Source organism: Schistocerca americana, chromosome 3 (genome assembly GCF_021461395.2).
Source record: "Schistocerca americana isolate TAMUIC-IGC-003095 chromosome 3, iqSchAmer2.1, whole genome shotgun sequence".
In the NCBI taxonomy this organism is placed as follows: domain Eukaryota; kingdom Metazoa; phylum Arthropoda; class Insecta; order Orthoptera; family Acrididae; genus Schistocerca; species Schistocerca americana.
The window spans coordinates 251,380,110-251,405,422 of NC_060121.1; the positions used below are offsets into that span (position 1 = coordinate 251,380,110).

The 25,313-nt window shown below is 40.1% G+C and overlaps 1 protein-coding gene across 1 annotated transcript in view; it reads left to right on the plus strand.

The window, feature by feature from the left end:
- LOC124606002 overlaps positions 1–25,313 on the plus strand; it is a 141,849-nt gene that overhangs the window by 113,450 nt on the left and 3,086 nt on the right. The window contains exon 9 of the mRNA XM_047137964.1: positions 6,347–6,648. Coding sequence (XP_046993920.1) covers positions 6,347–6,648 — 302 coding nt within the window. The remainder of the gene's footprint in view (positions 1–6,346; positions 6,649–25,313) is intronic.

Sequence of the window (25,313 nt, forward strand, 5' to 3'; positions counted from 1 at the left end):
GTTGCCTCATCAGGAAAGAGGGAAGGAGAGGGGAAGACAAAAGGAAGTGGGTTTTAAGGGAGAGGGTAAGGAGTCATTCCAATCCCGGGAGCGGAAAGACTTACCTTAGGGGGAAAAAAGGACAGGTATACACTCGCACACACGCACATATCCATCCACACATACAGACACAAGCAGACATATGTGCAGAACTAGCACTCCTGGAAGGAAGCACTCCTTTCTTCCAGGAGTGCTAGTTCTACAAGGTTCGCAAAAGAGCTTCTGTGAAGTTTGGAAGGTAGGAGGGACGAGGTACTGGCAGAGTTGAAGCTGTGAGGGTGGGTTGTGAGTCATGCTTGGGTAGCTCAGATGGTAGAGCACTTGCCTGTGAAAGGCAAAGGTCCCAAGATCGAGTCTCAGTCTGGCATACAGTTTTAATCTGCCAGGAAGTATCAAGTATTGCCCACTCTTGATTGTACATTCCCTAAATACAATGACCAATTAAAGTACCATGAAATATTTAGAACATTTAGAATGGGGGTTTTGGAGAAAATAATTTCTAAATTACCAGGAAATTCCAGATTCTTTCATCTCTTTGTACAAATATTTTGACAGTTTGAGAATTTTATGCATTAATGAGCGACAGTTAGCAGTCCTTCCACTTTATCATTTATCAAGACAGTTAACGTCCTGTGACTATTCATATTTTCAAAACATAACTTTATAATTCACAAAATGTTACAATTAAAAAAAAAATAAACACTCATAAGTATATTTCTATTAATCATGTCTCATGGTATTGGGAACAAAGTATTTATTGAAAATAAATTCAGATCTCTCTCACTTTTGGTTTCTTTATTACAATTTTTCAATTTTCCCTTTCAGTATGACATTTTCACAAATACTCTCATTTAGAGAGGTCTGTAGTGTTTTAACATATCATCAGAAAATATTGTAGTTTTGGAGAGGTATCTTATGGAACTTCAACATATATTTTTTTCAGCAAACTTTGAAATAGTAATGTGACACATTCACTCTTCACCTGTGTTATTTGAGATTAAATCGCCCCTCGGTCTTATACCTCAGTTCCCTGTTTTACAAATCCATTCAGTTTTTGTTGTGCACATTTCTTTCAAGGCTATTGCAGGAACAAGACTAGAACTGTTACCATAATAGGATAAGACAGCAAGCAATCAGTCTCACGTTCAAAACAGATAAACCCTTTTAATAAATTATGTAATTTCTCTTAAATTACTAATTAGATTTAAAAGAGTGAAATGAAATGCTGTTGAATTTCTTTGTTTTAGATATATGATACTAGCAGCAGAAGTTGCTGTCATGACGTTTGAAAGAGTGCTGTTGATAACAAAGTCTCTCAAGTAATATAGCTATGAGAAGATATCATTTAATGAGCACATTCTCACAATTCATCTGGGCGGAAACAGAATTACAGTATCTTAAACAGTTCAAGAAATATCTGAGGTGAACAGCTTAGCTGAATCAGCCTTTATCATCAGTTCCCTAGAACTCATTGTGGCCTGCTGGTTTAATGGCAAATGGAGATCTTAAACAACAGCCTTATACTTTATTGTGTCAATCTCCGATGCAGATTTCTTGAATTCTGCTATTAAGTCAAGAGATACAGGTGTCCCCTTGTTCTCTTTGGTGGGCACGACAAACAAGAAGTGGTAATCAGGTAACCTAACTACATAGTAGAATACTATTATGTGCTCATATGGGATTTTAGGTCAGAGGAAAACCTTCCATAGACCTATTGAGGTACATATCGTATTAGGAGAAAGGGGTGGGTCGGTTAAAGTCAATACAGAGGGGAACTTTGCCCTTGCAGAGAAGAAATTTAAAATATTTATAAGAATCCGTAGTAAAGTCCCAGCATTAGTCTCTCTCATTAATGGTAATAATTATCCAATTAGCACTAGGAATAGAATGCCTGTTATAACTAGAAATGAATAGCAGTAAAATTGTAAATTAAGGGTAGTCTGTATATCAGTGCTGTCAGAATATTTTTCACTATCAAGAGCTTGATAATAAATTTAAGTTATTCCTCATGTTGAATATGAATGATTTAGTTGAAGGTAAACATCAAAGATGAGTCAAATATGGTAACAACATGCTTTTAAGGATCCCTGTCTCAGAATTCACCTTGGTAGAATACTCCCAGGTAATCTTTGACAATGTCACATGAAAATTTCATGATTGTGTTATGGTAATACTGGCAGATTTCAACTTGCTCAACTGTAGATTGGCAAATACATGAGATTAGAATAGTTTGAAGGGATATGGATATATTTGAGATTTCTAGACATCTCATGTGACTATAGCAGTCACAGAACCAATTCATTAGGCTACTATCTGACACCTCAGAATGACAGACAGACAGACAGACAGACATGAACTTCTTGACTCACGTAACATAGAGAAGGGAACCTGTGACTATCCTTTTATTGTGTCAGTCACCACAAGCGTCAGGAGGAGTCTTAATGGACAGAAAATATTTTTGCTTGTCAATTGTGACAAAGGAATAGATAGCAAATTACCTGAGCAGTCAGCATGAAACAACATCCCTGGAGCTGAAAATGTGGGATATCAATGAATGAATTTCAATGGTATACGAGGTGTGATCAAAAAATACAGTGAATAATTTTATTAGAAACAAAGTAATAGGCTTACATGGAATTTGATTTAATCTCCTTCAAAGTATGGTTCTCAGCTAGAAATGCACTTAACCCCAATGTTGAATCCATGACTGGAAGCATTTCTGGAAAACTTGGTTTGGAAGGGCATTCAGCTGCTCTGTTATGGTCCCATCAGCATTGGGAATGGTGTCAAATCATTTTCCTTGAAGTACATTTTTAAATTTTGGGAAGAGCCAGAAGCCACTTGGTGTTAAATCTGGTGAGTAAGGTGGATGCTGATGGACGGGAACACTTTTTCTGGCCAAAAACTCGCGAATCAAAAGAGAGGTTGACACGATGCGTTGTTGTTGGGAAGAAGGTAGCCATTGGCCTATTTTTCTGGTCTCTCTCTTCTTACGTTGTTTCGTAAATGTTGCATCCGTCCTTGTAAAATTCGGTGTATACAGTTGTTCCCCTTGGAACAAACTCTGATCACACTATGCCCTCAAATTTTGCTTTCACTCATCTCATTTGCAAATTATCTGTTGAAATGCTTTGCGAGGATCCATAAGAGAGAAGTTCTTCAGTAAGCTCTTGAATAGTTATTCACCTTTTTGAAGGAACAATTTTTACCACCTTTTGCACATTTTCTTCTGTTTTTAAGGTTAATGGACATCCTGAATGTTGCTCGTCTTCTACCGATTCACTTCTGTTTTTAAACTGCTCTTACCACTTGTAAACAGTTGCAGCATTATCGTGATACATCACTTTCAACATGTTGTGTGTTTCTGTGGCACTTTTTGCAACTTGAAACAACTTAATGTTCACATTTTATTCAAAATCCATGATGCACAACAGACACGGTGAACACCATCTCACTCTAGCATCTCTGAATGCTGAGTGCCAAGTCAGTGTGTTCCAACTTGATGCTGCGTGTCTCAGTTGATCAGGCTATCTCACAAATTACATCAAATGGTTGTAGCATCAGCAGTTCCTGCAAAAAAAATAATTCACCGTATTTTTTGACTACTCCTTGTTTGTTAATGACGTGATGGATAATGTTGACGATCAGTGAAGATGCTCAAATCGGCAAGCACTGTAGAATATCGATGTTTGGTGGAGGAATTGGCAGTTGACCACCATCTACATCCAACTGTACTCTAAGAAATAGTTATGGATCGAAATAATAAGTTCCAAAGTCACTTAAAAATATGGTAACAAGGATTTACTTTTTACTAATGGAATGCGAATTGAGACCATTTGTTGCAATGAATCTGCCTGCACCACAACTAGGGCCCCATATGAAATTTTATAAGAAAGGACATTCAGGTAGGCTCTTTGACACCTCAAGAAATGGTCCAGCATATAAAATAACTAGGGCACTCAGTCTAATATAGAAACAAAATTATATCTGCAAAGATAACATTTTGGTTCATAAATGTTTGAATCTACAAAGAGTTCTTTTCATGGGGCAACTGTACATGTATGTTTTCACAAAATGAAGAAAAACACAACAGCTGTTGAATCAGTAATATTTTATTGTTTACAACCAGTTTCAGAATAATGTAATTCCATCGTCTGGACAACTGTAACAATGGAAACAATATGTTAAGATTATGGACAAGCAGTTATCAAAAAAATTATTCATAATTGTAACATATGCCAGAAAATTCAATTATATTATTCCAAAATGGATCGTAAAAAATAAAATGTTATTGATTCAAAAACTGTTGCAGTTTTCTTAATTTTTTGTGCCTCTAATTAATGAAATTAAAGGTGAGCTCTTAAAAACATATCGTGGTTTGTTTTCCTGGTTATCAAGAACCTATACGTAAATTGCAACTTCACCACAGTTCTAGCAACAATAATGTGAAATTACTGTCCAGTCAACATCAGTTTCTAGTTACCTAACCAGCAGAGAGTGAACACACAACCTTAGATTTTAATATGAGTCATCTGGTCAAAAGAGGTTCATTCACACGCTGTTGCATCAAGCCTTTATAGAAGCGTGGTTTATTCATGAAACATCTTAATTAGCAATGACAGATAGCGAAATAATTAAATAAATAAATACAGAACATACCAGGAGAATTGGTCAGCATTCAGAGATATGACAGAAACAATGATTTAAGGCAAAAAAGTCTACTAGACATAGGCTCTAAAACATGTACCTTAAGAGCCAAGAGTATTTCTTCATCTTCAATACTCTGAAATGAATCTCTTCTGATGTAAGCTCTTTGATTTCTGTATTTTGAGAGGTTGTAGTTTGGATCAAAACAAGAAAAGAATGTCCTGTAAACACCTTAAGAGCTATGAGCAGTGGTTCATCTTCGCTACTGTAAAACACATCTCTCCTAATGAACAATTGATCATAGCTCTTAAGGTATGCCTTTTACAGCCCATGTTTACTAGACAATTTTTTCTTCTTCTTTCTTTGAAAAATATGGGAAGCAAAGATGTTGCAGTAGAAGAGATTTGTTTCACAGTATTGAAGTTGAAGAAATGCTCATATGCACTTCAGAGGCCATGTTTACTAGACTTTTTTGCTTCAAATTATTGTTCCTGTCATACCCCTAACACTGACCATTCCTCCTGGGACACCCTGTATATACATAGTGATCATTAAATGGAAAACATTAAAAAAAGACCCTACAGGATAATAGTATTTTCTACAAACAGATGGGTTATCCTTGGCTGTTTAAGTTTATTAAAATAATCATACACAAATTTGAATCCAAACGGTGGCCTTACACAGATAGTTAATACATCACAGTTGAATGGAAATACCACTGGACGATGCATTTGTAGTGCAAACAGAGCATTTCACAGTCAGTAGCAAGTGCAGACAAATGCCTGAGCAGAGAAAAAAATATTTGTGTGGTAATCACAAAGGTCAACAGCTACACCCAAGTCTTTAATCATTAACAAATTTTACTGCAGTTGAAATTGTCACTGGTAACTGGTCTGTGACACTTTAAGTTCACCAGCATTTGTAGTTGCATAATTATTCTAAGTCCCGATTGGTGGATATTGAAATGTTCATAAATCTGAACTACCACAGTTAAACCGAAAGTGGCTCTGTGGCCACACAAAACCTTCCAAACACCTTACTACTTCAACCACATACCCACAAAAGACCCCCAGCTCTGGCTTGCAAGCCTGTTTAAAACCTTAGTCATGTGATCAACACTGTAGTCGGCCTAATCTCTCTCAACCTGACAATTCATGAAATCAGATATATTACAATATTTACACAACTTTTAAGTATTTACCTTAAGCACTCTTTAAATTGTTTTTTTAACAATATTCTCTCTGTACTTGGCATTAACAATCAGATTTATTTATTTTCTTTGCTGTATCTGGAGCTGCAACTGACACGAGTCAGTACAATGTCTCTACACACATTGATCTTACAAACCTACAGCATTCAAAGAACCAAATTATATATTAGTAGGACAGTAGGATGGGAGTCTCATGATAGTAATAAATCAGTAGTGTACTTGTGGAGAAATCGTGGTTTTGGCACTCTTTTTTTGTAAAATAGTTTATTGGTATTTACTTATTTGTTTATCAATATTAGAGACTTGTTCATCCCTTAGTTACTTAACAGTGTGTCACATGTACATATTTTGTGTGTTTCTTGTATTCAGTAATCTAGAAAGTTGCTCAGTTTCAGGCATTGTGTTTACCTGTTTAGATGTATGTCTGTAAGAAATACCTTATAATTGCAGATGCAGAGAAACTGGATGCACAGCTGCATTCACGACCAAGCAGTGCCTGCAGTTTCATTACAAGAAAGTCCATGGGTTCACAGAGGAAAACATGCCTGTGATTGAAAGATCAGTTGCATACACATTTGATGCTTACTCTGGTGGCACTGTGGAAGACCCTGGCAGAGGAAAGTCACCTCGGTTTGATAAAGAACGAAGGAATTCCACAGATAACAATAGCAGTAGTCTGCTGTCATTAGATGATAGTAGTACTACCTCTAGTGCCAAAGCTGATATCTCAGGGACCAGCTCTAACACTGATGGTAATAAAATAAACACCGTAAATTTGCAACAACTTTCTTAGTGGAATGTAAATATGAGTTCCTACATAAATAATTAGAGCAATGTTTGCTATCTCTTAACTATAGTGCATTTTTATTTACTATTTTAAAATAGAATCATTTACCTTTAATGATAGAATGTCAATAGATTGCAGAGTAGCACTTCCTCTTCAAAGATGTTGGGGTGTAAATTCTTAGCTATGCTGAATAGTAATGTGCCACACAACTGTCACAAAATTATTTAAACTGGTCACTATTAAACAGGATATTGTAAGGTTATCAGATGCACGGTGAATAAATAAAGACCAAATGCCGGCCGCGGTGGTCTAGCGGTTCTGGCGCTGCAGTCCGGAACCGCGGGACTGCTACGGTCGCAGGTTCGAATCCTGCCTCGGGCATGGGTGTGTGTGATGTCCTTAGGTTAGTTAGGTTTAAGTAGTTCTAAGTTCTAGGGGACTGATGACCTAAGATGTTAAGTCCCATAGTGCTCAGAGCCATTTGAACCAAAGACCAAATATATTGAAATAAAGTCAGAACATCCATGTTCACAGAGGAACAGAGCAGGAGGAATATTCAGATGTAGCTGTCCTGTAAACTAGAAAATTAATAACAATATTAAAGATATTGATGTAATCTCAGTCAGGACAACATGGCATGTATCAGAAATTAAGACTTTCTGTGGAAAATATTAGAGGTTGTGCAATGAGTTACAGAACATGATAAATGAAAAAATATCACACTGTAACATGATAATGAGAGATTTTAATGGGAAAGGGGATAAACTGAAGAACCACCCTGCAGTGGAAGGCTTTAAGTATAGTACCAGAAATTAATGTTGTCACATGTTACGAGAATTTGCCAAGAACAATAATTTGTTTTCCTTAGTATGTTCTTCAGGCAACAACAAATGTAAAATAGATTAAGATGCATAGTTTTACTAGATATGGAGCTAAAAAGAAACATAGCAGTTCAGCACCTTCAGAGGTAAATGTTACGCAGATGATGAAGAAGGGGAAATTTTTTAACGAAGATTTTTATGAAAGGAGCGAAAAGATGTTGCAGATATGAAGAACACAAAAGAAAAGAATACGTCAAATGATACACTAAATAGAAGGTAAGAAATCCAAGAAGAAAACAATTGGAATGTGATAGAACAACAGATTTTTTTAAATATGTAAATTTTAAAATAACTGTTTGGAAATATAGTCAAGAGGGTGTGAGAAAGTAGAGGAAATTTTGTAAGGAAAACTATTGAAAACAAGAAATGTGTGAAGAAAATGGAAACTGTGAAAAAACATCACTTTTTATCAGTTACGCTGACACATGGCTCAGGAACTAACAACAGTGAGTGAATGTTATAAGCATTCCAAGATTTCTATAAAAGTTCGTATAGTTCTAAGAATGAACCAGAAACATAATTAATAATGTAAATTCTGCCAGATTTGGGGGGGGGGGGGGGGGAGAGTTGCCTGGAGATGTCAATGTTTCAGTAGAAATGAGTAAAGCTGGAGGCAAAATAATACCTTAGAAATTTGTTGCAGGAGTAGTGAAAATACTGTGTTATTTCATTTCACAAGAAAGGAAACAAACAACATATGAAAATACAATAGACTATTCCGCGGCCACTCCTTAATATTCAAGACGTTCATTAAAAAGTTCAACAATATCCCAGGAACAAGTATTCGATTTTATTCAAGCAAAGAAATGAACTAGTTTCGGCTGTGAATGTAGCACTGTTGACCCATTTCAAGTTGCTAAAGACATTGGAGAATAGAGCAACAAGTCAGAATTACCACACTGTCTGAAATTCATAGATTTTTAGAAAGATTTTGACTATGTTTCAAAAAATATGTTGGAACAACCCTTGAGTAACAAGATCACTTAGAAAGTCAAGACATCCCTCTGGGATATCCATCTCTGAAAGAGTTTTCGTTAAACTTCATCAGAATAATGGGAAATTCAGAATTGTATGAAGAGTCGGGCAAGCAGCCCTAGTGAATGAATGTTTTCAGATCCCTAAACTGCCAAAGAGGAGGAGGAGGAGGAGGAATACGTAATTTTGCTGGGCACATTGTATTGTTTGCCTCTCGAGCAGGTAATTTCAACAGTTCGTGATGCTTAATAGAGCAAAGTCAAAATAAAGTCTGAATATTAATTGTAACAAGACTTAAAAATGTATAATCAACATGTTGTTGTTGTTGTTGTTGTTGTCGTTGTCGTTGTTGTCATTGTTGTTTTCAGTCCAGAGACTAATTTGATGCAGCACTCTATGCTACTCCATCCTGTACAAGCCTCTCCATCTCCGAATAGCTATTGCAACTTACGTCCTTCTGAATATGCGTAGTGTATTCATCTCTTGGTCTCCCTCAATGCTTTTTACCCTCCATGCTTCCCTCCAATACTAAATTGGTGATCCCTCATATCAAAGCTGGCCACTGTGGCTGAGCAGTTCTAGGTGCTTCAGTCCGGAACTGCGCTGCTGCTACAGTCACAGTTCGAATCCTGCCACGGGCATGTATGTATGTATGTGATGTCCTTGGGTTAGTTGGGTTTAGATAGGTCTAAGTCTAGGGGACTGATGATGACTTCAGATATTAAGTCCTACAATGCTAAGAACCATTTGAGCCCTCATATCAAAAAGAAAATATGATACATTATTGATGAAGTCATTGAACCAGTTAAGGCAGTGGTTCTCTAACTATTTTCCCTGAAGCCCCTCTTTGTGAGGAGAAACAGCATCAAACCTCCACTGCCAAGCCTATTTTATGAACAAAAATAGTCATTTTTGTAACATTTTCTTTGCGATATTCTGTTTTGCCAAATTCAGCTTAGAAGAATTTTACACAACAGAAACCAGAACTACATGAATTATTATAATGAAAATATGGAACAAATTGTTTATCTTACAGCATTTTTTATTTATCCAAAGCTATTAAATGAACTATATTCACAATTCAGCAGAAAAGGATTTAGAAAGAATCACTCATGTGAAACTCAGCTTATGTCAATGGCTCAAAGACTTCATAAGTAATAGAGCCCAGTATGTTGTCCTCAATAGTGAGTGTTCATAAGAGAGAAGGGCATTGTCAGGAGGGCATCCAGGAAGTGTGACAGGACCATTGTTATTTTGTATATACATAAATGATCAGGTGAGCAGCATTCTGCAGTTGTTTGCTGACAATGCTGCGGTTACAGGAAGGTATTGAAGACGAGAGACTGTAGGATGATACAAGAGGAAACCGCATGTAGGAAATAGTGCAACCTATTCTTGAGTCTGCTTCAGTGTTTGGGATCCATACCAGGTCGGATTAGAGGAGGGCATCAAAGCAATTCAGAGGTGGGATGCTAGATTTGTTTCTGGTAAGTACGTGAAGAACATGTAAATGTTATGGAGGAGCTTCGGGAGCTCAATTCCAAGGAACACTACTGTGGAAATTTAGAGAACTAGCATTTGAAGCTGAATGCAGAATGATCCTACTGCCAACAACATGCGTTTTGCATAAGAAACATAGAGACAACGTATGAGAAATTAGGACTCTTATGGAGGCATATAGACAGTTGTGTTTTCCCTCGCTCCATCTACAATTGTAACTGGAAAGGAAATGGTCAGTAGTAGTACAGGGTCCTTCTGCCATGCGCTGTACGGTGGCTTGCAGAGTATGTATGTAGCTGTAGACGCACAACAGCATTACAAATTTAAATTACAAAGTTATGTATGATGGATGAGGTTGCATTTGAGATGACAGTTTTTCAAGATGTGGTGTAATTGAAAAAACAGGAACTTGAAGTTCTTTGCATACTTTTAGCTTTGAATGGTAGTTAGACTTCATAGCTGACAAAGCTGAAAAGCAAGTCTACAACATGTATGTTGTTGCAAAAGGAATCAGGATCTTTATTGCATTTTGTCTCAGAATTGGGAATTCCTTGCTAATATGTATCCCAAACGCCAGCAAAGATGCTTCATTAAATTTACTCTTCAGTGATTATAACGCACAAGTAAGATTAATAAGTTGTTGTTCTGTTCTGTATTTAGACATGATGGTCCAGGAGCATTTTTGAATTGCTGAAATACTTGTCGAAGGGAAGTAGGGTGATGAAGGCAGGCTTTAATCTACATTAGAACTATCAGATTATCTGTATCCTTTAACACTGACACCAAAGAAGGGACATACCTAGCATGCTACTTAGCATTCAGTTTTGCCACAGCTCTTAATTTCTTTATGAATGCCTTCACTTTTTCATTCCAAGATAATACAGTTGCCCGATTACCTTGAAGTGAATTGTTAAGAATATTGGGTTTCTCAAAAATGTCAATAGAAAATCTGCATTGCTGAAACAATTTGCCAGAGAGTGTCTTTTCTCCTTTAAGAAACAGAATACCATGTTCCCCAGTTCAAACATTCTTTTTAGAATGTTTTTTTCCCATGAAAGCCATTGTGCATTACTAAAAAAGAGCAAAGAAATCAATTCCTCTCATATGTTACACACATCAGTGAAACAAGCGTAAGCAATCAAATGAGCATCTTTATTAATATCAGCTGCTCCACCCACTTGAAGTAAAAAACAGTTCTCATGCAATTTATCGATTAACTACTTGAGAAAATCGCCAGAAATGTCTAAAAATTTTCAGTGTGCTGTATCATTAGACAGAGGAATATTTTTCAGCTGTTGAGCAAATGAGGCACAAAACATTGTTGATACTACAGTTTCACACTGTAACAATGCTGAAGAATGTGACGCATTTGGGTGGGTCTGTCCAGCAATCACCAAAGTGTTAGCACTTAAACATGTGATAGTGACTGTTTATTCAAATCACTACTGTCATGTGATAGCAACCTTCCTCCAATCTAAGTTAAAATAGTTTGTTGGGTAACCACAGCTCACACTTCTCAGTGTTTTCTAGAAATTTTGAGAGAGTTGTTTCCTGGACATCTGTCTTCATAAGGAGACATCAGGTGGCTGCCCAGGTCACCCAGCTTATCACCTTGTGATGTCTTTCTTTGGAGACACTTCGTCTCAAGAGCACAAACAGACACACAACCTTGCAAACTCTTCAGGAGGCAATCACCCGGGAGATGGCTGCCATTCCAAGGGAAATGACACAAAGTAATATGGACAACTTCGGGGGAAGGTTTTGTCACTTTATCAACAATGATGGATGCCATTTACCAGACATAAGTTTCAAAGCCAACTAATGTAAAACGGCATAGTATTTGTTGTTCACAAATAAAAGTTTTTCTCTGTGTCTTTTTACGTTCGTTTGTAACTAATACAGGAGGTCTTTTTGCTGGACCCTGTATATCGATCGCTGCAGGTAAAACCAGAGTTTCTGCGACCATATGTGGTTTCTTGCATTTAGCAAACCTGTGCTAATCCTGGTATGAGGCTGAAAAGGCCCTAGAAGTCACATTCATCATTTCAGCTAAGTTCTTCTGGTTAGACAGTAAAACCTTTAGTTTCCTGACAAAAATTTATTTGGTTTTCCTATTAATTCAGGCTGTTTGGTTTCAGGATGTCTCTTTAATAAAATGGTTTATGCTATCAGCAACTAAAATTGTTACACAAATTACACACTGCAGAAGTTCTTGAACACTGGTTGTAGTTTCATGAAGTGTAGCGATAAATAGGTCTCACCATACCTTCTCATTTTTGCGTTTCAAGTATCTCCCTCCCCTTGACCAGTTTGTGGACCACTGGTGTCTTAATATCCGTCACTAACTAAGAATCACTTCATACTGCAATAAAGTCTTCCTCGTGAAATCTAAAGACTTTAAGGAGGCATTGAGAGACACCAACCAAAGCCTGCACTGTGCATTATAGTTAAGGATACAGCGACAGTGGAGCTGACAGTGAGCAATTCCGCTGACGGCCGATGTTAACCATCTCACCTGATCGTTTTAGACAATGTTAAAAACATGACTATGCTGTCATTTTTGTTGACCGTGTCTGGTGTAACACTGATGTCAGGTGAAATTCAATCCAAATCTACAGCATCATCTTTGTTTGAAGGAAAAGATAAACATAATTATTTGCTACTAAGAATTTTGAGAACCACCGAGTTAAAGAGTATTTTTTCCCATTAGAGCAGTTTTAAATGACCAGATGGACAGGAAAAGAAATAAACAGAAGACTGAACATGATTTTAAATGCTTCTGTTAAACTAATGTTCCCAAGATTAAGCCGCTAACTTTACTGAGGCGGAGAGCCTACAGTAAATATATACAGGGTGTCGAAAATAATCAGCTGGTTTAAAAAAATTGTAACTTTTACGTTATTTGAGATATGTGCATGAACAACATACTGTTGGAAAGAGCAAACTCTCGAGTTTTACATGGTTCCTACTAGGTAGCAGCAGTGTGCGCCCACTTCAGTTCTAATAAAACTGGTGTTGGAATGACAGAAAGCATTTTGTGTTCTACGTTTTGCGCAATGTGGAATAGTAATAACTGTTCAGTGTGACTTTTCATACTAGATATGGTGTGGCTCCTCCTACAGCACAGAGCATTAGATAATGACATGAACAAATCCGAGAAACAGGTTGTTTGTGTAAAGGCAAATCGCCGAGCTGCGCCTGAGTGCATTACACAAACATCAAACGCACCTGCCATAGTTTCTCGAAGAGTCTGCAAAAATCCGTTCGCCCTGCAACTCGACAGCTCAACATGTCCCCAATGTCTATCTGGTATGTGTTGCGTTGATGTTTAAACGTGAAACCATACAAAATTCAACTACTGCAAGCTCTTCCTGAAGGTGACAAACAACAATGTGTGGAGTTCTGTAATTTTGTTGTTGGCAAGATGGAGGATGACAGTTTTCTTTCACTCTTAGTGTTTAGTGTGAGGCAACATTCTATTTAATTGAAAAGTTGAACTGTCATTATGTGAGAACATGGGGTATGGAACAACCACATGAAGTTGTACAGCATGAGAAGGTCTCTCCAAAATTTAATGTGTTTTGTGCAGTTTCAGGGGGAAAGGTGTATGGTCCATTTCTTTTTTTGCCGAGAACGCTGTTATAGGAAGCTCATATCTCGATATACTTGAGAACTCTCTTTTCCCACAGTTGTACATTGATTCAAACAACTTCATTTACCAACAAGATGGGGCACCACCACACTGGCATCTGGAAGTACGGGAATTTTTAAATGAAAGGATTACTGAACAATGGATCGGTCGCACTGGACCAAAAGATTCAGCCTTACATTAATGGCGTCCAAGGTCACCGGACTTGACTGTATGTGATTATGTCTTGTGGGGTTTATAAAAGACCCTGTTTGTGTGCCTTGTTACCAAAAACAATGAATGAACTGAGACATCGCATAACAGCACCTGTGGTGCTCGCTGCAGTGTGGGAACAATTTGAATACCGCATTGACCTATGTCATGCATGTCTAGGGGGCCTTATTGAACCCCCATGAAAAGGTATGGAAAAAAATTCATTGTATATCATTATTAGTTTCAGAAATATAGACATGCCAAATCAGATGATTCTTTTTGATACACCCTGCATATTATGTTTTGACATATAGTCTTTTAATGTAAAATCCATTCAAAACTGAGGAAAATTTAGTGTGCAGTCCAGAGACGTGCTGCGAATTTTTTGGAGAGACAGAAAAACAAACATCTTAGACTGGCAAAAGACCTGATAGGAAAGCGTAGTTACGAATATAAGGAAAATAAAATTACAATTGGTAGAAGTAGTATCCAGGTGAATAGTTGGTAGATGGATCAAGGAAGTTCTTTGTAGGACTCCATGTGATAAGAAAACACTTGAGGTTATGATTTAATGGAAGGTGATATACTACATTAGAAAACGTGCAGGAGCAGATCTTGATAAGATTTCAAAGTGGTGCAGAGATTGGCAACTTGCTTCAGATGTTCAAAAATGTAAAATAGTACCCTTCACAAAAGTGAAAAAAAAAAGTATACTATGAAAAAAATGCAATGGTTGTGTAGCATTGTTGGCTGGGAGGCCCTGTCCTGGCAAGTCCAGCCGCCGTATACAAGTCTTATTTCAGGTGACACCACATTGGGCAACTAGCGTCTCAATAATGATATGATATGATATGATGATGACAACACCCAGTCCACAGTCAGAGAAAATCTCCAACCCGGCCAGGAATCGCACCCGGGCCCACTGCATGGTAGGCAAGCATGTTACCATTCACCTAAGCAGGCGGACAGTGACCTGTGACTATAATATCAATAAGACACTTTTGGTATCAGCCAACTCATACAAATACCTGGATGTAACACTTTGTATGGGTGTAAAATGGAATGATCACATAGGCTGTCTTGGGTAAAGCAGGTGGTAGACTTTGGTTTATTGGTAGAATACTGGGGAAGTGCAATCAGTCTACAAAGGAGATTTCTTACAAATCACTTGTACGACCGGTCTAGAATATTGCTCAAGTGTGTGGGACCCATACCAAATGTGACTAACAGGGTAAATTGAAATATACAGAGAAGGGCAGCACGAATGGTCACAGGTTTGATCTGTGGGAAATTGTCACAGAGATGCTGAAGAAACTGACTGGCAGATCTTGAAGATAGACATAAACTATCCCAAGAAAATCTAAAAGTAAAGTTTCGAGAACCAGCTTTTAATGATGACTCTAGGAATATACTAAAACCCCCTACATATTGCTTACATAGGAATCGTTAGAATAAAATCAGAATAATTAACAGCATGCACAGCGGCGTTCAGTCAGTTATTTTTCCCACACTCCATACATGAGTGCAATGGGAAGAAGCCCTAATAACTGGTAAAATGGGATGCACTCTCTGCCAAGCAATTCACAATGCTTTGCAGAGTATAAATGTAGATGTATATCTAGAGCAGTGTGGATGTGTAATGTTGAAGACCACAATGCACGGAAAAAATATAAAGAAGGCCTTTTATCCTGTAGCATATGTTAAATGGGCGATTACAATGATATCACACAATAAACAAACAATATCTTGACACATGCATTTCTAAGTACAGTTATGTTCGTTCACGGATCTGGTTAAATCATAATTCTATATTTGTGATACTTGGCTCAACTCTACTGTATTTGGTTATCAATACGAGAGAAGGAAAGTTACTACTCACCATATAGTGGAGATGGTGAGTAGCAACTTTCCTTCTCTCATATTGTTACATTCCATCCTAGATTTTCCATTGTATTTGGTTATCAGTGTCAGCCACTTTTCTGTTGTTCAAAAACTTCACATACTTTCTTCATTCACTAGCCCTCCAGCCACTGTGAACAGTCAAACAGCTACCTGGTTACTCTACAGCTCAGCTGCCCCTTAACAATGAATTCTAACAATGCCCTGGTCATCATATATGCAGGACTAAATAAATTTTAAATCAAACAATGGAAACACCAGATAGGAATATCAACAATGTAGGAATAGACAGATAGCTACTTACCATAAAGAAGAGATGTCAAGTTGGAGACAGGCACAATTAAGAAACACTTGCCTAAAGCTATTGGCCGCAGCCTTCATCAGTAAAAAAGACACACACGTGATTCACGTGCACAAGCAAGCACACGTCATGCACATGTGACCGCCAACTCCAGTGTCTCGAAACAGAATGTAACTATCACATGGACTGCAAGTTGCAATGTGGAGGGTGCAGGGAAGGGGAAGGGATAGTAATGTATGGATGGGGAGAGAGATAAACGCTGTCTGGTAGAGTGTGCAGGGACAAGAATGCCAACGCACAGAATCAGGAGACTGGGGCAGGGAGGAGGGGATAAAAGAAGCAAAAAAGGGGAGGAGTGTGGAAAGACAGGCGGATTCATTGGCAGAGAGCTGCAGATAAACAGAGTAGGAGATGAGAATGGGGAGGAGGTGATACGACAAAGCGGGTGGAAACTGTTGGCTGGAGGGTGTGGGGACAGGCGGTGGCCTTTCATCCTGGTAGACAGCTGGTCAGTACTCATATCTATATAAAAAGCTGTGCAATGATTTCAGCAGAGATGGTAAATGACATGGCTGCTTTCACAGTTGGCCTGGCCCCTGATGGGGTAGGATAAACGTGTGACAGGCCTGGAGTAGGAAGTGCTGCGTTGATGGATTAGGCAGGTTTTACACAAGAGTCTTCCATAGGGGATATGATCCTTGTGGCAAGGGGTTGGAATTGGGATTGGGAATGAGATATGGATGGACTAGGATGTTGTGGAGGTTAGGTGTGTGACCAAACACCACTTAAGGAGGCATGGGAAGTAACTCGTGTAGGATGTCCCTCATTTCAGGGCATGATGATGGGTAATCAAAGTCCTGCCAAAGGATGTGGTTCAGTTGTTCCAGTCTGGAGTGGTACTGGGTGATGAAGGGGACATTCCTTTGTGGTTGGTTCTTGGGAGTTGGTGGTAGGATTGGGAGTGTGAGGGAAATGGCATGGGAGATCTGTTTGTGGACTATGTCTGGGGAATAGACCCTGTCTGTGAGCAAGGAAGTTTTTGTCACTGCAGATACATCAGCATATTGAACAAGGGAGTTTTTGACACTGCTGATGCACTGACCTTGGGTGACCAGACAGTATGGGAGGGATTTTTTTTTTTTTTTTTTTTTTTTGGTGTGAAAGTGATGAAAGCTGTCAAAATGCTGGTACTATTGGTGGTTGGTGGGTTTAATGTGGACAGATGTGGGGATGGAGCAAACAGAGAGGGAAAATGTTACCATCTAGGTAGATGGCATCCTGGGTTGAGGAGAACCACGTGAAGCGGATGGGAGAGAAGGCTTTGAGGTTGTGAAGGAACGATGACAGGTTATCTCGGCCCTAGGTCCAGATCATTAAGATATTGTCGCTGAACCTGACCCAGACTAGGAGGTTTGCTGTTTTTGGAGGCTAGGAAGGTATCCTCTAGATGGCACATAAAATGGTTGGTATAGGAGGGTGCCATGTGGATGGCCATGGCTGTGCCACAGATTTGTTTATGTACCTTCCCTTCAAATGAGAAGTAGTTGTGGGTTAGGATAAAGCTAGTACTGTGAATGACAAATGAGGTAGCAGGTTTGGAGTCTGAAGGATGTTGGGAAGGGTGGTGTTCAATAGCAGTAAGGCCATGGGCATGAGGGATGTTGGTGTACAGGGAGGTGGCATCAACAGTTAAGAGTAGGGATCCAGGAGGTAAAGTAGTAGCAATGCTGGAGACTCAGTGAAAGAAGTGGCTGGTGTCTTTGACATGGGAGGCTGGATTATGGGCAGTTGGTTGGAGCTGTTAGCCAATGAGGGCCAAAATTCTTACAGGGAGGCACAATAACCAGCCACAGTGAAGGGGGGGGGGGTGTCCAGCATTGTTGGGTTTGTGGATTTTGGGGAGCATGTAGAAATCAGGTGTGCGGGGTGTCATAGAGGTGAGGAGGGAAATGGATTCAGGCGAGATGTTTTGGGAAGAACTTAAGGCTTTAAGCTGGAATTGGAGTTTGTTTTGGATTTCTGGGAAGGGGTCTCACTGACAGAGTTTATAGGTGGAGGAGTCAGATAATTGACAAAGACCTTCTGCTAGGTAGTCACTGTGATTCATAACGACATTGGTGGAACCTTTGTCTGCAGGTAGAATGATTAGGTCAGGATTTGTTTTGAGGTTGTAGGTGGCTGTTCATTCTTCTCCTAAAAAAGTTGGTGTGCTGAGGAAGGGATGGTGAAACTAAGTTGGCAGTAAGGAAATCCTGGGAGGTGAGTAGTGGGTGGTTAGATGGGAGGGGGGCACTTGCCTTTACCTCCTGGATCGCTGCTCATCACTGCTGACACTACCTCCCTATACACCAACATCCCTCATGCCCATGGTCTTACTGCTATTGAACACCACCTTTCCCAAATCTTAGTCCCCATGTACTGTACTAACTTTATCCTAACCCACAACTACTTCTCATTTGAAGAGAAGGTATATAAATAAATCTGCAGCACAGTCGCAGGCACCCACGTGGCACCCTCCAATGCCACCCTTTTTATGAGCCATCTAGAGGAGACATTCCTAGCCTCCAAAAGCACCAAACCCCTACTCTGGTTCAGGTTCATTGATGATATCTTCATGATCTGGACCCAGGACCAAGACATCCTATCTCCATCCCTTCACAACCTCAACACCTTCTCTCCCATCTGCTTCACGTGGTCCTCCTCAACTCAACATGTCACCTTCCTAGATGTAGACCTCCTACCTTGTGATGGCTCCATCTGCATCTCTGCCCACATTAAACCCACCAACCACCAACAAACAGTACCTGAATTTTGACAGCTATCATCCCTTTCATACCAAAAAATCCCTACCATATTGTCAGGCCACCCAGGGCAGTGTATTTGCAGTCACAAAAACTCCCTTGCTGAGTATGCTTAGGGTCTCACCAAGATCTTCACAGTCAGGCACTATCCCTGTACCTAGTCTGCAGACAGATCTCCCTTGCCATTTCTGCTCACACCCTCAATCCTCCCACCTCCCAACCCTCCACCCCCACCCGCCAAGAACCAACCACAAAGGAATGTCCCCTCTATCACCCAGTGCCACTCCAGACTGGAACAACTGAACCACATCCTTCACCAGGGCTTTGATTACTTATCATCATCCCAAGAAATGTGTGACATTCTCAATCCCAACCACTTGCCACAAGAACCATATCCCTTTGAAAGACTCAGGTCCAAAACCTGCCTAATTCACCAACCCAGCACTTCAGATTTCAGTCCTGTCACAGGTTTATCCTACCCCATCAGGGGTCGGGCCACCTGCGAAAGCAGCCATGTCATTTACCAACTCTATTGCAATCATTGCACAGCTTTTTATATTGATAAGACTACCAGCCAGTTGTCCTCCAGGATAAATGACCACCACCAAACTGTGGCCATGAGAAAAGTAGACCACCTTGTAGCTTAACATGCAGCTGAACATAACACACTTTATTTCAATGGTGCTTCACTACCCAGGCCATCTGGATCCTCCCCTACACCACCAGCTTTTCTGAATTGTGCAGATGGGAGTTATCCTTACAACACATTCTCCGCTCCTGTAATTATCTGGTCCTCAGCCTACTGTAACATTCTGTGCACACACCCGGCTTTCCACTCCCTTTGCCCTTATCATCTCCTCCCCATTCTCACCTCGCACCCTGTTTAGTTGCAGACATCTGCCAATGCATCTGCCCATCTTTCCCCACTCCTCTCCTTTTTTTTTCCTTTTTTTTCCCCACCTCCCTGCCCCACAACCTCTTGACACTGTGCCTTTTGGCATTCTAGTTCCTGCACACTCCACCAGACTGTGTTTCTCTCTCTCTGCAACCATACACTACTATCCCTTCCCCTTCCCTGCCCCCTCCGCAAGCTGCTTGCATCCAACATGATAGTTGCATTCTTGTGCTAGATGCTGGAGTTAGCAGTCATGTGTGCATGACATGCTTGCTTTTGTGTGTGAATGGCATGTCTCTCTCTTTCACTGAAGAAAGATGTGGCCGAAAGCTTTATGTAAATGTCTTTTAGTTGTGCCTGTCTGCAACTTGACATCTCTACTTTACGGTAAGTAGCAACGTGTCTTTTCCTACATTATTGATATTTGTACCTGGCGTTTCCGTTGTTTGATTTTTGCCGAACAGCTTCCTTACATCCTACAACCCTGTGATGGTTTCCTTTGTTACTGTTCTCTAAAGCATTACTCTTTTCAGTGTCCATCCTCTATTCTTTCCTGTGTTTATTCACCACCTTCCATACCACATCTACTTCCAAGCCACACTGCATCAGTGATTTGTCTGCACACAACACAGATTTTGTGACCGCGTGGATTGTTGATGCACCATTGAATGCCCCAGATTCTTTCCTTCCGACAAATATAATTATTCCTATCAATCCTATTTCATCCCTGATCCTGATGTACTTCAGCGTTTTCTTTTTCACACCTGCTCTTGCCACATGAACTTTTGATCCTGGACCTAACCCATCACCTGTCCCCCTCTCTTCCCTTATTGTAGCACATGTGCGCACGCACACGCACGCACGCACGCACGCACGCGCGCGCGCGCGCGCGCCCACACACACACACACACACACACACACACACACACACACACACACACAACCATTTCTTTTCACTCATATTTCTGTACATATTAACATATTTGTATAATACAGGGAAACATTCCACGTGGGAAAAATTATATATAAAAATTATATATAAAAACAAAGATGAGGTGACTTACCGAACGAAAGCGCTGGCAGGTCGATAGACACACAAACAAACACAAACATACACACAAAATTCAAGCTTTCGCAACAAACTGTTGCCTCATCAGGAAAGAGGGAAGGAGAGGGAAAGACAAAAGGATGTGGGTTTTAAGGGAGAGGGTAAGGAGTCATTCCAATCCCGGGAGCGGAAAGACTTACCTTAGGGGGAAAAAAGGACGGGTATACACTCGCGCGCACACACACACATATCCATCCACACATTACAGACACAAGCAGACAACAATTTTTACATTTTCCCTCTCCTTCCCTCTTTCCTGATGAGGCAACAGTTTGTTGCGAAAGCTTGAATTTTGTGTGTATGTTTTTGTTTGTTTGTGTGTCTATCGACCTGCCAGCGCTTTCGTTCGGTAAGTCACCTCATCTTTGTCTGCTTGTGTCTGTAATGTGTGGATGGATATGTGTGTGTGCGAGTGTATACCCGTCCTTTTTTCCCCCTAAGGTAAGTCTTTCCGCTCCCGGGATTGGAATGACTCCTTACCCTCTCCCTTAAAACCCACATCCTTTCGTCTTTCCCTCTCCTTCCCTCTTTCCTGATGAGGCAACAGTTTGTTGCGAAAGCTTGAATTTTGTGTGTATGTTTGTGTTTGTTTGTGTGTCTATCGACCTGCCAGCGCTTTCGTTCGGTAAGTCACCTCATCTTTGTTCTTATATATAATTTTAACATATTTGTGCATATTTTTACATAGTTTGAAGTATCTTTACGTATCTGTGCGTATTTTTGCATATATTTGCATGTTTCTGCTTGTCTTACATATTTTTTACACTTTTTGCATTTTCAGCTCCTCTCACAACCATCAACACCTATTTCGCCCATTTCTGTGTCATTCCCGTTTTCTTTACACCATTCCTGCCCCAATGGACCCTTCCTCCATCTTCCTCCACCAGTTCAGAAAACCATCCATTTCCATGGCTAAAACCAGTACCACATCCTGTTTCTCAAATGTTGCCTAAACCATGGAATCCCTCCAAATGGCGTAAATATGAAGATTCTTTTCTCTGGATCCTAATCCCTCCTTTCACAATGATCCACGCCTTTCCATATTTCACCAATCCCTGGCTCTCACGAATGTGGTACTGCAAAAACACATCTCTGTGGCACAGGCATCCCAGAACCACCTCTGCTCCCCTTCGCAAGATACTTCTACTCAACAATCCCTACTCCATACATCACATCTCTGAAATTCAATTCCTTGCTCTCCAGCACCTTGAGCAGCATTCCAGACACCATCTCAATCAGTTATCTAACCTACTGCCACCTTGGGGCACAACTATCCAACCCCTATCATACCCACAGTGTTCCTCCTTGTCCACCCATCGTAGCAGCTAAACCGTGCCTAGCTGACCTTTTCAAGTTGCCACATCCCCCCAAAACTCCCCACCAACTCTCCATCAAATCCAGAGACAGATCATCCTGTAACACTGTTGTTACCTTTCCACCAAAACCCACAGCTCCACAGAAGTTTCAGTACTATCCAAAGGCCTCACCTTTAGCCCTAAACCCAAATTTAATCGTGCAGGATGTGTCAAAGATGTACTGTCCTTCTCCCGATCCCTGCAATAAAAGCACTTACTTGCCCCCAGTCCCTCCAATCAAAACCACTCTAATTTCTGCATTGAACCCTGCCTCTTCCAGTTCATATCACCATTCAACCATGATCTTCCTTCGTACCCATTGGTCACCTTCCAGGAATTCCGTATGTCCAACTTAGCCTCACCATCCTTCCCCGGGTCCCTTCCTCAGAACACCAATCTTTCAGCAGAAGAAAGAACAGCCACGTACAACCTCAAAACAAACCTTTACCTCGTTGTCCTACCTGTAGACAAAGGTTCTACCACTGTCATGAACTGCAGTGACTACCTGGCAGAAGGCCTCTGCCAATTATCTGACTCCTCCACTTGTAAACTCTGACACAGTGATCCCATCCCTAAAGTCCAACTGAAACTCCTGATATAAGCCTTAGGCCCTTCCCAGAACATCTCCCCTGAATCCATTTCCCTCCTCACCCCTATAGCAGCCCACACACCCAACTTCTGCATGCTCCCCTCAAGAAACACCAAAGATGAACAAGAGTTGTAGCTTATTGCACCCCAGACCATAAGGCCTGGGGTGGGGCCAGTGTGTCTTGGAAGAATGTACTCTAAGGGACAGCACTCACCAGGTCTACAATGAACATGCAAATGACCATCAATTGCATTCAGACAGAATCTGCCTTCATTGTTGAGGATCACCGCGTGCCATTCCATCTTCCAAATAATCATCTGATGACACCATTCAAGCCATGCACATTGATCCTGTGACATGAGTGGAAGATGGGCCAGAGGTGCACGTGCCCATAGTTCCACTTCTAATAACCAGCTGGGAACAGTTCATGTTGACAAGTCTGAGCTCACAAGGCTTCTCATCTGTGCTGTGGAAACTGTACTATCAGCCACTGCTGCCCTACAATACAACAATACTGGTGGGCGTCTGTGCTGTGTAAATGTCCAGAACCTTGTCTAGGGGTGAGAGAATGTTTACATGACCACTGATACCCAGCACTGTTGCACAGCTGACGCAGCACATCCAACTTGTGTGGCAGTTCTCCGAAAGGCCCGTTCTGCTACTTGGAAAGCCACAGTTTGATCTCTTTCAAACTCACTCATTTGGCTGTAGGAAGTGCAGGTGTGCCTCTGTGGCATGGTTGCCTGCTTGCTTCACACATTTTCACCACACTGAGCCTTCTGGCAATGAGCATCCCCTATTATAGGGTAGATGAAGATAGCAGTCAGGTAGTTATGTCACAACGCTATCTGTTGACAGAAAGCAATGAAGCCATTATTATTACATCCACTATCCCCCAAGTGACATTTGTTGTCATTGGATCAAAATTGACATTGTGTTTTGAGGTGTACTCCCCCCCCCCCCCCCCCTCCCCCAGTGTATATATTTGAGAATTCAAAGTTTTTTGTTTAAATTTAATGGCAAAAAATACATTTCATTCAGTTTCTGCTGTTCCCAGCCCACACATTGCTGTGGCTCAGTCTGGTTAAATGGAAAAGAAGGAAACAAGAAAGCAAACATTTGTAATATTCATGGAAATTGGATGTACCTCCCACTCTCCTTCTCTCTCTTGTCTTTATCCATCTCCTCCTCCCACTCTTTGTCCATCTCCTCCTCATCAAGCCCCCTCTCCCTGTCCATCTTCTCCTCTCCATCTCCTCCTGCCCCCTCTCTCTGCCCATCTCCCCCTTTCCACTTTGTGTCTTCATTTCCTCCCATCCCTCTGTCCATCACTTCCCGCCCCTCCCTCTGACCTTGAGCCTTGTTTATTTTTATTGCATATTCAGATGCTGTAGTAGTATTGTAATCATATGCTGGTAAGCCATCCATTAAGTACACCTTTCCAAATGTTCACTAGAGTGCTGTGTAAAAATTTAAACTGAAACAGTCAAGAACTTTCCAAGATTTTTCCAAGATTTTTGGTGATAAAATTTCTCCTTTATATATAGCATTTAAAAATAGGTATATAAAAGTGCACGTTCTTGAATGCAATATTGTATCAAAATTTCAAAGCAATCGATGAAGAACTTTCTGAGATTTATAGTTTTTCACAGATGAATATCTACGTATTTTATTGGTTTCTCTTACAATTATTACATATATATGTATGTATTATATGTGGCACTTTTGGTAGGTGTATAAAAAAAACACACACACACACACACACACACACACACACACAAATGCAACATTGTTTCAAAATTTCAAAGCAATTGATGATGAACTTTTTGGAGATATATATGGCTTTAAACAAATAACATTTACTTTTTTATTTTTGAGATTTATAGCTTAATGCAAAATTTATGTGCTTATCGGCATACAAATTCCAACACAAATAATAGGATTACTTGGGCATGTTGACTATAACACTAAAATTAAATTTTGGAAGATGTAGAACAGTGATCAGTAATGGGAGATAGTAAGATTTTCAGCCTCAAGATCCAAACCAAATTGCAGATTGTATCATCTACAATAAGGTTTGTTCAATTGATCCACAAACTACCTTTCTATATATCTCAGTTCTGTCTGTGCATATTGCACATGTATTTGGTTAGAACGTGACACTGTACCAATCTAGTTAAAAAAAAACTGGCAGCTGGCTGTTATTGTAGGCAGATGTGAAATTGTTTACGTCATAAAATATAAATGATATTGGTTGTAACTTACACATGTTGTTGGGGTCTTGATTTTAAGACCTTTGTTCCAATTACTAGTTCTGCCATCTTCAGATTGATACTGCACTTTGCGTGTATATTTACATACACGTTTCATCGACATTTTGAGAATGAAGTGTAAATACATTAAAAAACTCCACTTAGTTTCCAATCTGAAGATGACAGCACAATTCTGTCGAAACTAGTAATTGGAATAAAGGCCTTAAAATCAA